The sequence below is a fragment of the Salvelinus alpinus genome, chromosome 2, assembly GCF_045679555.1.
Source record: "Salvelinus alpinus chromosome 2, SLU_Salpinus.1, whole genome shotgun sequence".
NCBI classification, from domain to species: domain Eukaryota; kingdom Metazoa; phylum Chordata; class Actinopteri; order Salmoniformes; family Salmonidae; genus Salvelinus; species Salvelinus alpinus.
Window position 1 is genome coordinate 86,313,042 of NC_092087.1, and position 15,222 is coordinate 86,328,263.

Here is a 15,222-nt window from a genome sequence, read left to right on the forward strand (position 1 = left end):
CGGTCGGCTGACTGATCGACCTACTGCCTCTGACCACAGAATATCAACCGCCATTTTCTGTTTTAATTTCCAAAAAGATTCTACATGTTGAATCGCCACCGTTCATCAACATCCAGCAGGTAATTGACTGCCCAGATGGGTTTTGGGTATTTTATTAGGATCCCCATTACCTGTTGTGAAAGCAGCAGCTACTCTTCCTGGGGTCCTCTGGGGACACTCAGACACCCCGGATCCCTTTTGGAATTCCCCAGGAGGCCCTTGGTGTAGTTCTGGGTATTTTGCTACTGAGTCCCACAGTGGTGATGTCCTTAAGACATTAGTAATAAAACTTGACCCAGAGTTTTTCCTAACCTGACAAGAAAAAACTCTGGGCCCTGCGTAATAACTGTCAGCAACTGGAATAAACAAAAACATTGTTCAAAGTCTGAATAAAAAGTCAGACAGCTGAAACCTGTGAATCTTTTTAATTCTGTACATTTTTAATGCAAAAATCCAAGGGGTTTTCCACTGTTAAAATGCCCAGAGTAGTCATTTGAACATACTGTACCCATAAAGTCATTATAAACTCTAATATCTACAATACATCTCTCATATATGCATTTCTCTTCTATAAAAAGATATATCTCTGTATTACTTTCTGTGTAGGTGCCACTCTCTCCCCATACACCAGTGTTCTCCAGTCCTGACGATCTGTCTAATTTATCCATTTCAATTTAGGACCATTTTTGAGACAAAAAGCACTTTAAAAATGCATTGTGTTATAATACCTCCATATAGACGTTGCTGACAAGCACAGATCTAGAATCAGCTTCCCCTCCCAAAATCCTAACCCTAACCATTGAGGTGAAAAACAAGAAAACTGACCTTAAATCAGTCTCATCCTACTCCAGTTAAAAACAGGGCCATTGTGTCTGAGAAGAGGATGAGGGTTCTGATTGGTTGTTGCCTCTACTCCCATGCAGCATAGTGAGTCAGCACTTTTTCTGTTTTCCAAGGAAGGATGCTCTTCTCTCCTCACTGACCAATGACAGGAGCCACAGAGCATCACTCCCCCTTTACCCTTTCTCTCCATCCTTCACGTTTCCCTTTTCTCCCAGCCCCCCGTCCTCTATGCCTCTCCTCCCCTCCCTCCTCTCTCTATCCCTCTCCCCCAAACCCTCCTCTCTATTTCTCTCCCCCAAACCCTCCTCTCTCTATTTCTCTCCCCTAGCCCGCCATCTTCTATGCCTCTCCTCCCCACCATTCTCTCTATCCCTCTCCCCTTCGTCCTCCTCCCTACTCTCTCTCCCCCCACTGTGGTGCAGTGGCACAAACCTGAATCGGCACAAACCCAGTCAGAGCAGAGACACACCCCGCGGTCTTAATCCAGAGAGAGAAACACGGGTCTTATGGTACAGCTTGTCAGATCAAAATAAGAAATGTATTCTCTACAACAGATGTGTTTCCTAATGGCATATCCTACATGAGTACCGTCTTTTGGATGTGTCCCGTTCACAACTGTGTAAAAGTGTTTCAGTATTGCTCATATACATCATTTGGAAGAGACTGGTCCGTTCTTGTGACTGGTCAGTCCTCATCCCCACCATTTGAGGAAGTTGTGATAACAGTTGGGCTGAGAGAATAGAGATCGACATGGTGCTCAGCCAGTACCTAAAACATGCAGATTGAAGATTTTCTCTTAGTAAGGCATTCAAACCCCAAACCATCTCAAGTCCTTTTAAACCCCTTACACCACCATGAGTCCATGCTGACAAGTGAACTTCTGGGTGAATCCTAAATAGAATTTTCACTTCGTCTCCCAATTGATATCAATGCATGAAAATCCACTCAAGTGAAAGTTAGGATTCACCCCTTAGACAGTAGATAGGAAAGGGGATAGAAGAGAATAGTAATAAACATTCACTATCAAATAACACAAGTGATACAGCATCCATAAAAACGCCTGAAGAAGGAATGGATGAGATCTTTATAACGGTGGATGGTGAACATTCTTCTGTGCACGGATGACATCTACATAGTCTTTGGTTTCCTTGTCACAGCTCCAACAGGGCCAATTGTTTTGTAGGGAGGGGGTGAATTAAATGTTGACAGTGGCTTAAACCAAAAACCTCCTCTCTTCTCCTGACATCCTTTGTCTTCAAATCCATTAGCCACTTAGACATGAAACATTCAAGAAAAAGAAAAAAACCTGGTTCATGATGTGGTAGCTTCCGTCCCGCTGGTTCAGTTAGTTCCTTCCATTTGGTGCTGTCTAAGATCAGAGACTGTGGGGGTGTTATGGGGACATGAGGTCTATCTTTTCTATGTGCTGTTATATCCTTCTGTTTCCCTTCAGAATGTCTGTTGGTTGGAACATCTGAGAGTGGTCAACTAGTGACTGGAACGTCTGGCAAATGTTGCAGAGACGTCTTTTAAACGATCAAAAAGAGGAAGAAAATAGGCTGTTGATGATTGTGTGAGTTAGTCCATACACACACACACACACACACACACACACACACAACACACACACACTGCTAGGTCTTGACCAGCGGCTGCTCTGATGTCTCCTCAGGTGTCTTGTCTCCTTCCCGAGACTTTTTCCTCTTCTTGTGACCTGAGGAGAAATAAATATGCATTTAATTGGAAAACATATATATATTTAAAAATATATATATATTGAAACATATAGATATTAAATTGAAAAAATGTATACATTTAACAGAGAAAAAACACGTATGGAAAAAAATACATTTAACTGAAACATTATACATTTTTATTTAAAAACAATTACATTTAATTAAAAAATATCAACATTTTATTGAAATAAATGTACTAAATGTAATTTAAATAAATATATATTTAATTGGAAAATATATAAATGTAATTGAAAAAAAGTATGTGCATTTCATTAATACTATTCATTGTGAATCAATGAATTGGACAATGACAATGTCATTTACAAGTACTTTGTAAATGGCGTTTAGTTCACTACTTCTGACCAGGCTTTTAGTGCTTCTTTCCTGCAATGTGGTGTAATTTTGGTCCAGTTTCAGCCTTTTACTGAAATGAGAGAGACCATTCTGCTGCTCTTTGGCTCAGAGAGGGACCACGTGTGTGTGTGTGTGTGTGTGTGTGTGTGTGTGTGTGTGTGTGTGTGTGTGTGTGTGTGTGTGTGTGTGGGACAGTCATTTAGTTAAAGTAGCTCTGTGATACTGAGCGGAGAAACACTCATTCTGCATCCCAACTGGCACACTGTTCCCTATTAAGTGCACTACTTTTGAACAGGACCCATAGAGCTTTGGGAATGGGGTGCCACTTGGGAGGCTCACTTAACATTCATTCTCCATTCAGCTCATTCAGCAGTGGGCCAGTCGAGAGAGAAGAGAGAAACACACTAGTTGGCTCTCCTGTGTGAGTGTTAGAGAGAGAGAGTGAGAGGGGGAGAGAGAGAGGGGGGAGAGAGGGGGAGAGGGGGGAGAGGGAGAGAAAGAGGGGGAGAGTGGTAGAGAGAGAGAGAGGAAGAGAGAGGGGGAGAGAGAGGGAGAGAGAGAGAGAGGGGGGAGAGTGGTAGAGAGAGAGAGAGGGGGAGAGAGAGAGAGAGAGGGGGAGAGAGAGGGAGAGAGAGAGAGAGGGGGGAGAGTGGTAGAGAGAGAGAGGAAGAGAGAGAGAGGGGAGAGGGAGAGGGAGAGAGAGAGAGGGAGAGGGAGAGAGAGAGAGGGGGGGAGAGAGAGATTTTGTGGAGGTCAGAGTGATGGGCCAGAGTGGTACACACACTGAGGGGCCAGGGGTTCCGTTAGGGGGGCCTCCAGAGAAAAGACTTGGCAGAGGGAGGCAGGGCCCAATGAATGACTGGTTGCTAGGACACAGCTGTTCACGTAGCAGAGGTGCAGGGAAAGAGAAAGGCTCAGGATTTAGACTGTTACTAAGTGTGCATCCCAAATGGCACCCTACTCCCTATTTAGTGCTCTACTTTTGACCAGGGCCCATGGGAATAAAGTGCCATTCGGGACGTATCCTAACATTACAAAGTGACCGGTGGAGGGGACTCACACGGCGTGGGCTTGTTGGGTTTGTGCCATCACAGTGGCTGGGTTGAGATTTAAATGGTTGTATGTGTGTGTGGGCATTTGGATTGTCACACAGGTGTTAGAATGCAAGAGAGTAAAGGTTTGTGTGTACTGTATGTTGTGTATGTTGTGCGTGTGACTCACTGAGTTTGAGCAGTAGTTTCTTGCCCAGTGTGTCCTCTGATCCACTCAGAGACAGAGTACTGATGAAAGAGGAGGGGGCGTCCGTTTCTATAGCAACAGAGGCGGTGTCTGAGAGAGAGAGAGAGAGGGAGAGGGAGAGACGGAATGTGACATTATCAATCTCCATAGTAAACTGTGGATGTTGTTTCTGTGTTAAATGTCTTCCCTCATCACCAACATCCTCCTTATTCTCCAGTCTCCCACTCCTTTGTTCCTCCCTATATTCTCTTACCGTTGGGGCCGTCCCTCTCTGAGTGCTCCTCTCTGATGTAAGAGATCTCCTCCATCCTGAGGAACACGGAGTCACTGGGGCTGTTCTGACCGTCTGATTTACTGCCTGTAGGGAGAGACAGGACAGGTATTATACACACAGTCACTGGGGCTGTTCTGACCGTCTGATTTACTGCCTGTAGGGAGAGACAGGACAGGTATTATACACACAGTCACTGGGGCTGTTCTGACCGTCTGATTTACTGCCTGTAGGGAGAGACAGGACAGGTATTATACACACAGTCACTGGGGCTGTTCTGACCATCTGATTTACTGCCTGTAGGGAGAGACAGGACAGGTATTATACACACAGTCACTGGGGCTGTTCTGACCGTCTGATTTACTGCCTGTAGGGAGAGACAGGACAGGTATTATACACACAGTCACTGGGGCTGTTCTGACCGTCTGATTTACTGCCTGTAGGGAGAGACAGGACAGGTATTATACACACAGTCACTGGGGCTGTTCTGACCGTCTGATTTACTGCCTGTAGGGAGAGACAGGACAGGTATTATACACACAGTCACTGGGGCTGTTCTGACCGTCTGATTTACTGCCTGTAGGGAGAGACAGGACAGGTATTATACACACAGTCACTGGGGCTGTTCTGACCGTCTGATTTACTGCCTGTAGGGAGAGACAGGACAGGTATTATACACACAGTCACTGGGGCTGTTCTGACCGTCTGATTTACTGCCTGTAGGGAGAGACAGGACAGGTATTATACACACAGTCACTGGGGCTGTTCTGACCGTCTGATTTACTGCCTGTAGGGGGAGTAAGCAAAGGGAGTAAGTCTATTCTCTCTCTCTCTCCCTCCTACCAGTATGGTTGACTTACGGACGATGCGGTTCTTCTCGTTGAGCAGAGAGGTGCTGTGTGGGACGGAGGACTGCTGTCCTCTGGTTCTGGCCGAGCTGGGCCGGGTCTCTCTGGGGGGGAGGAGGTGGTCTCCACTCTGCTCCGGGACAGGGAGGTCGGGAGTGTTCCCGTCTGTGGGCCGGGCGTCTGTGTCGGGGGTCTGGGGGGAGCTGTCCATCAGAGTGGCTGTCAGGGCGTTCTGGTAGTGGCTACGGGTGATCTGGGGGGTAGAAGTCGAAGGTCAAAGAAAGGTCGTAGGTCATAAATAGTCATAGGTCGAAGTTAGAGGCTGTACTGTACCACAGCTCTGACTAAGCTACTAGGTTGTATCACAAATTACACACTTTTTCCTATGAAGTGCACTACTTTTGACTAAGGACCATAGGACTATGGTCAAAAGTAGCGCACTGTATAAAGAATAGGGTGCTATTTGGGACCTTTATTATTTATTTGTTTGACCTCCTTTCTCTCCCAAATTCAGTTATGATCTTGTCTCATCGCTGCACCTCCCCAACGGGCTCGGGGGAGGAGGAGGTCACGTCATGTGTCCTCCAAAACATGACCCGCCAAACCGCGCTCCTTAACACCCGCTTAACCCGGAACCCAGCCGCACCAATGTGTCGGAGGAAACACCGTTCAACTGATGACCGTTGTCAGCCTGCAGGCCCCCGGCCTGCCACATGGAGTCGCTAGAGCGCAATGAGCCAAGCAAAGGCCCCCCAAATGGTGTTGGAGCAGGTGTATCCAGGTAACGTGAGGTGGGCGGGGCTGTACTGTACCGTAGTCTAGGTAGGCCTACCTTAATGACCTGCAGGTGTGTGAGCTGCCTAACAGAGTAGTCAGGCAGGTAGACGCTCCCCCCTCCGTTGAGTTGGCCCAGACTGCCCCCATACAGCATAGAGTCAGACCGGTCCAGACCACTGCTACGGGAGGGGGATCTGTGGACTGAACCATACAGGATGGTAATGAGTCAGACAGGGATGAGATAGTGTTCTACCACGCTCTGGTCTATGCAATGGGACAGTCCAGATAATGCATGTTTAATCTTTTATGTTTCTCATGAAACGTTTTGTTTTCTTTGAGCTTGTAATGTTTCTCTGTATTCATGTGTTAATGTTTGTGAGTGAGTGAGTGAGTGAGTGACAGTGATTGAGTGAGTGAATGAGTAAGTGAGTAAGTGAGTGAGTGAGTGAGTAAGTGAGTGAGTGAGTGAGTGAGTGAGTGAGTGAGTGAGTGAGTGAGTGAGTGAGTGAGTGAGTGATGAGCCAGTTACCTGTGGGCATGATGGCAGGCACCCCGTAGTAGGCGAATGCTCCGTTCTCAAACCTCAGAGCCTCTTTACCAAACTCCACCTCCACACGACCCTGGACACACAGGACAGAGAAATGGGCAAGTTCCAAGCTATATATAAAACCAGGGTTGGTGTAGCAGTCAGCGCCTCCACCTGCAGCACATGATATACACTGAGGGTACAAAACATTAGGAACACCTGCTCTTTCCATGACAGACTGACCAGGTGAATCCAGGTGAAAGCTATGATCCCTTATTGATGTCACTTGTTAAATCCACTTCAATCAGTGTAGATGAAGGGGAGGAGACGGGTTAAAGAAGGATTTTAAGCCTTGAGACAATTGAGACATGGATTGTGTACGTGTGTCATTCAGAGGGTGAATGGGCAAGACAAAATAGCTAAGTGCCTTTGAACAGGGTATGGTAGTAGGTGCCAGGCGCACCGGTTTGAGAGGGTCAAGAACTGCAACGCTGCTGGGTTTTTCACGCTCAACAGTTCCCGTGTGTATCAAGAATCTTCCACCACCAAAAGGACATCCAGCCAACTTGACACAACTGTGGGAAGCATTGGAGTCAACATGGGCCAGCATCCCTGTGGAACGCTTTCGAGACCTCGTACACGCCTCGATGAATTGAGGCTGTTCTGAGGGCAAAAGGAGGTGTAACTCAATATTAGGAAGGTGTTCCTAATGTGTTGTCCACTCTGTGTCCTCTCCCTCTGTGTAGGATCAAACCCTTTTCTGCTTTGGCACACTTATCTCCTCACTGTCCTGTCTGTTCTCTACTCTCCTATCAACACAATACAGCAAATCAATATGATTTATCGCTAAGGGACAATTATTGCGTCCGTTTATACCTGTAGTAACAGGATGAAGTAGTCAACAGGTTTGTTTCTCTGAAACAGGAAGTGCTGTGGGGCCAGTTTGTTCTTGTCATCGTAGCTCAGCTCCTGGACCACACTGGGGTGTTTAATGAGACGCAGTAAGATCTTCTCTGATAGGTGGGCTGGCTTGAAGGGCTCCACCTCTACAGGAGGCGAGGAGGGAGAGAGGGGAGGGAGGGAGGGAGAGAAAGAGAGAGTGAGGGATAGAAGAGGTAGGAGGAGAGGATAGTAAAAGGGGAGAGATGAAAGAGGGATAGAAGAGGTAGGAGGAGAGGATAGTAAAAGGGGAGAGATGAAAGAGGGATAGAAGAGGTAGGAGGAGAGGGTAGTAAAAGGGGAGAGATGAAAGAGGGATAGACGAAGTAGGAGGAGAGGGTAGTAAAAGGGAGAGATGAAAGAGGGATAGACGAAGTAGGAGGAGAGGGTAGTAAAAGGGGAGAGATGAAAGAGGGATAGAAGAGGTAGGAGGAGAGGGTAGTAAAAGGGGAGAGATGAAAGAGGGATAGAAGAGGTAGGAGGAGAGGATAGTAAAAGGGGAGAGATGAAAGAGGGATAGAAGAGGTAGGAGGAGAGGATAGTAAAAGGGGAGAGATGAAAGAGGGATAGAAGAGGTAGGAGGAGAGGGTAGTAAAAGGGGAGAGATGAAAGAGGGATAGACGAAGTAGGAGGAGAGGGTAGTAAAAGGGGAGAGATGAAAGAGGGATAGACGAAGTAGGAGGAGAGGGTAGTAAAAGGGGAGAGATGAAAGAGGGATAGACGAGGTAGGAGGAGAGGGTAGTAAAAGGGGAGAGATGAAAGAGGGATAGACGAGGTAGGAGGAGAGGGTAGTAAAAGGGGAGAGATGAAAGAGGGATAGACGAGGTAGGAGGAGAGGGTAGTAAAAGGGGAGAGATGAAAGAGGGATAGAAGAGGTAGGAGGAGAGGGTAGTAAAAGGGGAGAGATGAAAGAGGGATAGAAGAGGTAGAAGGAGAGGGTAGTAAAAGGGGAGAGATGAAAGAGGGATAGACGAGGTAGGAGGAGAGGGTAGTAAAAGGGGAGAGATGAAAGAGGGATAGACGAGGTAGGAGGAGAGGGTAGTAAAAGGGGAGAGATGAAAGAGGGATAGAAGAGGTAGTAAAAGGGGAGAGATGAAAGAGGGATAGACGAGGTAGGAGGAGAGGGTAGTAAAAGGGGAGAGATGAAAGAGGGATAGACGAGGTAGGGGGAGAGGGTAGTAAAAGGGGAGAGATGAAAGAGGGATAGACGAGGTAGGAGGAGAGGGTAGTAAAAGGGGAGAGATGAAAGAGGGATAGAAGAGGTAGTAAAAGGGGAGAGATGAAAGAGGGATAGACGAGGTAGGAGGAGAGGGTAGTAAAAGGGGAGAGATGAAAGAGGGATAGAGAGGAAGACATGAGAGAGTCAGTGGAAAAGTAAGAAGAAAAAGGTCATTTGTAATAACTGGTAAACATTCTTTACTATTCAATGGGTTGTTTTTTACCAGGCCTCAAATTGAGAACTACTTACTTCCACAGAGATGATATATTTAATGATTTAACACTTAGGAAGTGACCTCACAGTGGACAGGAAGTGACATCACAGTGGGCCTACCTGTGGACAGGAAGCGGTGCGTGGCGAGGAGGAGCTGGGGAGAGATCTTCACCTTCATCTCGTTCTCCGACAGCTTAAAGATGGAGAAGTCCTGCTGCTTCCTCTCATGGTGAGAAACACGACGCTTAGAACGGTTATCAGCTGTAGAGGAGACACTTAGAGAGGTTATCAGCTGTAGAGGAGACACTTAGAGAGGTTATCAGCTGTAGAGGAGACACTTAGAGAGGTTATCAGCTGTAGAGGAGACACAACACTTAGAGAGGTTATCAGCTGTAGAGGGAGACACTTAGAACGGTTATCAGCTGTAGAGACACAACACTTAGAGAGGTTATCAGCTGTAGAGGGAGACACTTAGAGAGTTTATCAGGTGTAGAGGAGACACAACACTTAGAGAGGTTATCAGCTGTAGAGGAGACACTTAGAGAGGTTATCAGCTGTAGAGGAGACACTTAGAGAGGTTATCAGCTGTAGAGGAGACACAACACTTAGAGAGGTTATCAGCTGTAGAGGGAGACACTTAGAGGTTATCAGCTGTAGAGACACAACACTTAGAGAGGTTATCAGCTGTAGAGGGAGACACTTAGAGAGTTTATCAGGTGTAGAGGAGACACAACACTTAGAGAGGTTATCAGCTGTAGAGGAGACACTTAGAACGGTTATCAGCTGTAGAGGAGACACAACACTTAGAGAGGTTATCAGCTGTAGAGGGAGACACTTAGAGAGGTTATCAGCTGTAGAGACACAACACTTAGAGAGGTTATCAGCTGTAGAGGGAGACACTTAGAGAGGTTATCAGCTGTAGAGGGAGACACTTAGAGAGGTTATCAGCTGTAGAGGGAGACACTTAGAGAGGTTATCAGCTGTAGAGGGAGACACTTAGAGAGGTTATCAGCTGTAGAGGGAGACACTTAGAGAGGTTATCAGCTGTAGAGGGAGACACTTAGAGAGGTTATCAGCTGTAGAGGAGACACAACACTTAGAGAGGTTATCAGCTGTAGAGGGAGACACTTAGAACGGTTATCAGCTGTAGAGGGAGACACTTAGAGAGGTTATCAGCTGTAGAGGAGACACAACACTTAGAGAGGTTATCAGCTGTAGAGGGAGACACTTAGAGAGGTTATCAGCTGTAGAGGAGACACAACACTTAGAGAGGTTATCAGCTGTAGAGGGAGACACTTAGAGAGGTTATCAGATGTAGAGGAGACACAACACTTAGAGAGGTTATCAGCTGTAGAGGGAGACACTTAGAGAGGTTATCAGATGTAGAGGGAGACACTTAGAGAGGTTATCAGCTGTAGAGGGAGACACTTAGAACGGTTATCAGCTGTAGAGGGAGACACTTAGAGAGGTTATCAGATGTAGAGGGAGACACTTAGAACGGTTATCAGCTGTAGAGGGAGACACTTAGAGAGATTATCAGCTGTAGAGGGAGACACCACTTAGAGAGTTTATCAGCTGTAGAGGAGACACAACACTTAGAGAGGTTATCAGCTGTAGAGGAAACACAGAGAGATTATCAGATGTAGAGGGAGACACTTAGAGAGGTTATCAGCTGTAGAGGAGACACTTAGAGAGGTTATCAGCTGTAGAGGAGACACTTAGAGAGGTTATCCACTGTAGACACAACACTTAGAGAGGTTATCATCTGTAGAGGGAGACACTTAGAGAGGTTATCCGCGGTAGACACAACACTTAGAGAGGTTATCAACTGTAGAGGGAGACACTTAGAGAGGTTATCAGCTGTAGAGGGAGACACTTAGAGAGGTTATCAACTGTAGAGGGAGACACTTAGAGCGGTTATCAGCTGTTGAGGGAGACACTTAGAGAGGTTATCAACTGTAGAGGGAGACACTTAGAGCGGTTATCAGCTGTTGAGGGAGACACTTAGGGAGATTTTTAGATGTAGGGTGAAACACACACACGGATGGACGCACATTCAGGTGCACATACAAACACAAGGACAGAGAGATGGACACACACATTGATAATCAGCAGTATTTCAGAGTGTGTGTGTGTGTGTGTGTGTGTGTGTTCTTGCATGTCCGTCAGTTCTTGCGAGTGTGTATGTACTTTAGGTCAGCGTGTGCGTGCGTGCGTGCGTGCGTGTGTGTGTGTACGTACTGTAGAGGTCAGTCTCGTCCAGTATCTCTGACTTGATGATCTCCTCTATAACGTCCTCCAGGGTCACGATACCCATGACCTCATAGAAGGGGTCACCCTCACCCTCGTTGTTGACCCGCTGGACGATGGCCAGGTGGGACTTGCCTGGAGAGAGACAGGATATGACATCATAATATTACCCTAACCTGTGGGACTTACCTAACAAACATGGAGGGGACAGACCATGTGGGAGGTGAAACTCCAACATAAAACAATGGCATTTTTTAGTATACAAAAACATTAATGTATTTAAATGTATTTATTTTGGCAGTGTAAAGGGATCTAACTATGTGAAGGGGTCTGAGGTAAGGGGAATAGGAGAAGCAAGAGAGGGAAACCAATTGATGGAGTCAACAGATCTCCCTTGACATGTTCCTGAGGAGACAAAGAAAGGCTCTTGTTTTTTCCTACTAAAACTGAGTTTGCTGATAAATACTTTGTTGAGGGAAAATGTACTTGATACGATTGTGGAGTGTTGTTGTCTCACCTGGCTATCATGAGATGAATGCATTAACTGTAAGTCTCTGGATCAGAGCGTCTGCTAAATGACTCATTAACTGTAAGTCTCTCTGGATCAGAGCGTCTGCTAAATGACTCCCTAACTGTAAGTCTCTCTGGATCAGAGCGTCTGCTAAATGACTCACTAACTGTAAGTCTCTCTGGATCAGAGCGTCTGCTAAATGACTCACTAACTGTAAGTCTCTCTGGATCAGAGTGTCTGCTAAATGACTCACTAACTGTAAGTCTCTCTGGATCAGAGCGTCTGCTAAATGACTCACTAACTGTAAGTCTCTCTGGATCAGAGCGTCTGCTAAATGACTCACTAACTGTAAGTCTCTCTGGATCAGAGTGTCTGCTAAATGACTCACTAACTGGAAGTCTCTCTGGATCAGAGTGTCTGCTAAATGACTCACTAACTGTAAGTCTCTCTGGATCAGAGCGTCTGCTAAATGACTCACTAACTGTAAATCTCTCTGGATCAGAGCGTCTGCTAAATGACTCACTAACTGTAAGTCTCTCTGGATCAGAGTGTCTGCTAAATGACTCACTAACTGTAAGTCTCTCTGGATCAGAGCGTCTGCTAAATGACTCACTAACTGTAAGTCTCTCTGAATCAGAGCGTCTGTTAAATGACTAAAATGTAACATGTAAACTGAGCAGAAGAGCATCATTTACAGTAGAATGACACACATAGACACTGAAACAGCTGGACTAGACAATCTGGACCCTCTCTTTCCAAAATGATTTGCCGCCATTGTTGCAACACCTATTACCAATCTGTTCAACCTCTCTTTCGTATTGTCCGAGATCCCTAAAGATGGGAAAGCTGCCGCGGTCATCCCCCTCTTCAAAGGGGGTGACACTCTAGACCCAAACTGCTATAGACCTATATCCATCCTGCCTTGCCTTTCTAAAGTCTTCGATAGCCAAGTTAATAAACAGATCACCGACCATTTCAAATCCCACCGTACCTTCTCCGCTGTGCAATCCGGTTTCCGAGCTGGTCATGGGTGCACCTCAGCCACGCTCAAGGTACTAAACGATATCATAACCGCCATCGATAAAAGACAATACTGTGCAGCCATCTTCATCGACCTGGCCAAGGCTTTCGACTCTGTCAATCACCATATTCTTATCGGCAGACTCAATAGCATTGGATTCTCAAATGACTGCCTCGCCTGGTTCACCAACTACTTCTCAGACAGAGTTCAGTGTGTCAAATCGGAGGGCCTGTTGTCCAGACCTCTGGCAGTCTCTATGGGGTGCCACAGGGTTCAATTCTCGGGCCAAGTCTTTTCTCTGTATATATCAACGATGTCTCTCTTGCTGCGGGTGATTCCCTGATCCACCTCTACGCAGACGACACCATTCTGTATACATCTGGCCCTTCTTTGAACACTGTGTTAACAAACCTCCAGACGAGCTTCAATGCCATACAACACTCCTTCCGTGGCCTCCAACTGCTCTTAAATACAAGTAAAACTAAACGCATGCTTTTCAACCGTTCGCTGCCCGCACCTGCCTGCCCGTCCAGCATCACTACTCTTGATGGTTCTGACTTCGAATATGTGGACAACTACAAATACCTAGGTGTCTGGCTAGACTGTAAACTCTCCTTCCAGACTCATATTAAACATCTCCAATGCAAAATTAAATCTAGAATCGTTTTTCTATTTTGCAACAAAGCCTCCTTCACTCACGCCGCCAAACATACTCTAGTAAAACTGACTATCCCACCGATCCTCGACTTCGGCAATGTCATCTACAAAATATCCCCCAACACTCTACTCAGCAAACTGGATGTAGTCTATCACAGTGCCATCCGTTTTGTTACCAAAGCCCCATATACTACCCACCACTGCGACCTGTATGCTCTAGTCGGCTGGCCCTCGCTACATATTCGTCGCCAGACCCACTGGCTCCAGGTCATCTATAAGTCCATGCTAGGTAAAGCCCCGCCTTATCTCAGCTCACTGGTCACCATAGCAGCACCCACCCGTAGCACGCGCTCCAGCAGGTATATCTCACTGGTCACCCCCAAAGCCAACACCTCTTTGGCCGCCTTTCCTTCAAGTTCTCTGCTGCCAGTGACTGGAACGAATTGCAAAAATCGCTGAAGCTGGAGACTTATATTTCCCTCACTAACTTTAAACATCAGCTATCTGAGCAGCTAACCGATCACTGTAAATAAACCACTCAATCTACCTACCTCATCCCCATATTGTTTTTATTTCGTTTTCTGCTCTTTTGCACACCAGTATTTCTACTTGCACATCATCATCTGCTCATATATCACTCCAGTGTTAATCTGCTAAATTGTAATTACTTCGCTACTATGGCCTATTTATTGCCTTACCTCCTCACACCATTTGCATACACTGTATATAGACTTTCTTTTTTTCTATTGTGTTATTGACTGTACACTTGTTTATTCCATGTGTAACTCTGTGTTGTTGTTTGTGTCGTACTGCTTTGCTTTATCTTGGCCAGGTTGCAGTACTTGTTCTCAACTAGCCTACCTGGTTAAATAAAGTTTTTTTTTTTTTTCTTTTTACACAAACACACAGACTACATCTCCCATGAGGCCACAGGAATAGAACCAGTAAGCGATCTAGTAGAAACACACCAGGGGTGTATTCATTAGAGCACACCGTAGCAACCCGTTGTACAACATTTAGAAACGGAAAAAAGATTTTGTTCAGTGTGCTTCCGTTTGGTTTCTAGTGAATACACACCCCTGGGTCATCGCCCAGTGACACACCAATACCCAGGAGGCCCTAGTGACGCCAAACTTCCCAGCAGGGGGATGATGCACAGCTGAGTCCCAGGTGGCACCCTATTCCCTATTTAGTGCACCAGGGCCCACAGAGAACGAGGGAGAGAAACAATCACAGGTCAAAAGAAGGGCACTGTATAGAAACTGTGTGCTGTTTGTGATGCACACACGGGGGAGGGGGTAATCTCCATGGTAACAGGGGGGTATTATTAGAGACACAGCCAGAGTAAATGGGGAATCGTTTCAGATAAACAGTCTAGTTGATTTGTTAGTTAGATATGGTCTATTTCTGCTTCTGTTTGTTGACGTTAAAGGTTCTGTGAGATGGTGATTTAGATGGGAGGAATGGGAGGCTGGTTCATTGTGTTTGTTTGTGAATGAGTGAGTAGAGGACAGGAGGAGAAGAGGGAAGAGGAGAATAGGGGGGGGTAGGGGTTGGAGGGGGTAGGAGGGGGCATGAAGGGTGATTGGGTTGTACAGAGACTACTCAGCGCTCCCCCTGAGAGAGAGAGAGAGAGAGAGAGAGAGAGAGAGAGAGAGAGAGAGAGAGAGAGAGAGAGAGAGAGAGAGAGAGAGAGAGAGAGAGAGAGAGAGAGAGAGAGAGAGAGAGAGAGAGAGAGAGAGAGAGAGAGAGAGAGAGAGAGAGAGACTCTGCACTGCA

The 15,222-nt window shown here is 46.3% G+C and overlaps 1 protein-coding gene across 2 annotated transcripts in view; it reads right to left on the reverse strand.

The window, feature by feature from the left end:
* Positions 1-448: 448 nt before the first annotated feature.
* Positions 449-15,222, reverse strand: part of LOC139568002 (metal transporter CNNM1-like) — a 22,716-nt gene continuing 7,942 nt past the window's right edge. The window contains exons 2-10 of one of the 2 annotated variants that reach the window (XM_071389662.1): positions 11,246-11,389; positions 9,125-9,265; positions 7,510-7,679; positions 6,637-6,727; positions 6,163-6,308; positions 5,343-5,583; positions 4,465-4,569; positions 4,194-4,301; positions 449-2,596 (exon numbers count right to left, since the gene is read on the reverse strand). In XM_071389662.1, the coding sequence (XP_071245763.1) occupies positions 2,517-2,596; positions 4,194-4,301; positions 4,465-4,569; positions 5,343-5,583; positions 6,163-6,308; positions 6,637-6,727; positions 7,510-7,679; positions 9,125-9,265; positions 11,246-11,389 (1,226 nt within the window). In that variant the 3' untranslated portion in view covers positions 449-2,516. Of the gene's footprint in view, positions 2,597-4,193; positions 4,302-4,464; positions 4,570-4,824; positions 5,270-5,342; positions 5,584-6,162; positions 6,309-6,636; positions 6,728-7,509; positions 7,680-9,124; positions 9,266-11,245; positions 11,390-15,222 lie in introns of those variants that run through there. The other variant, XM_071389663.1, reaches the window with a different exon arrangement.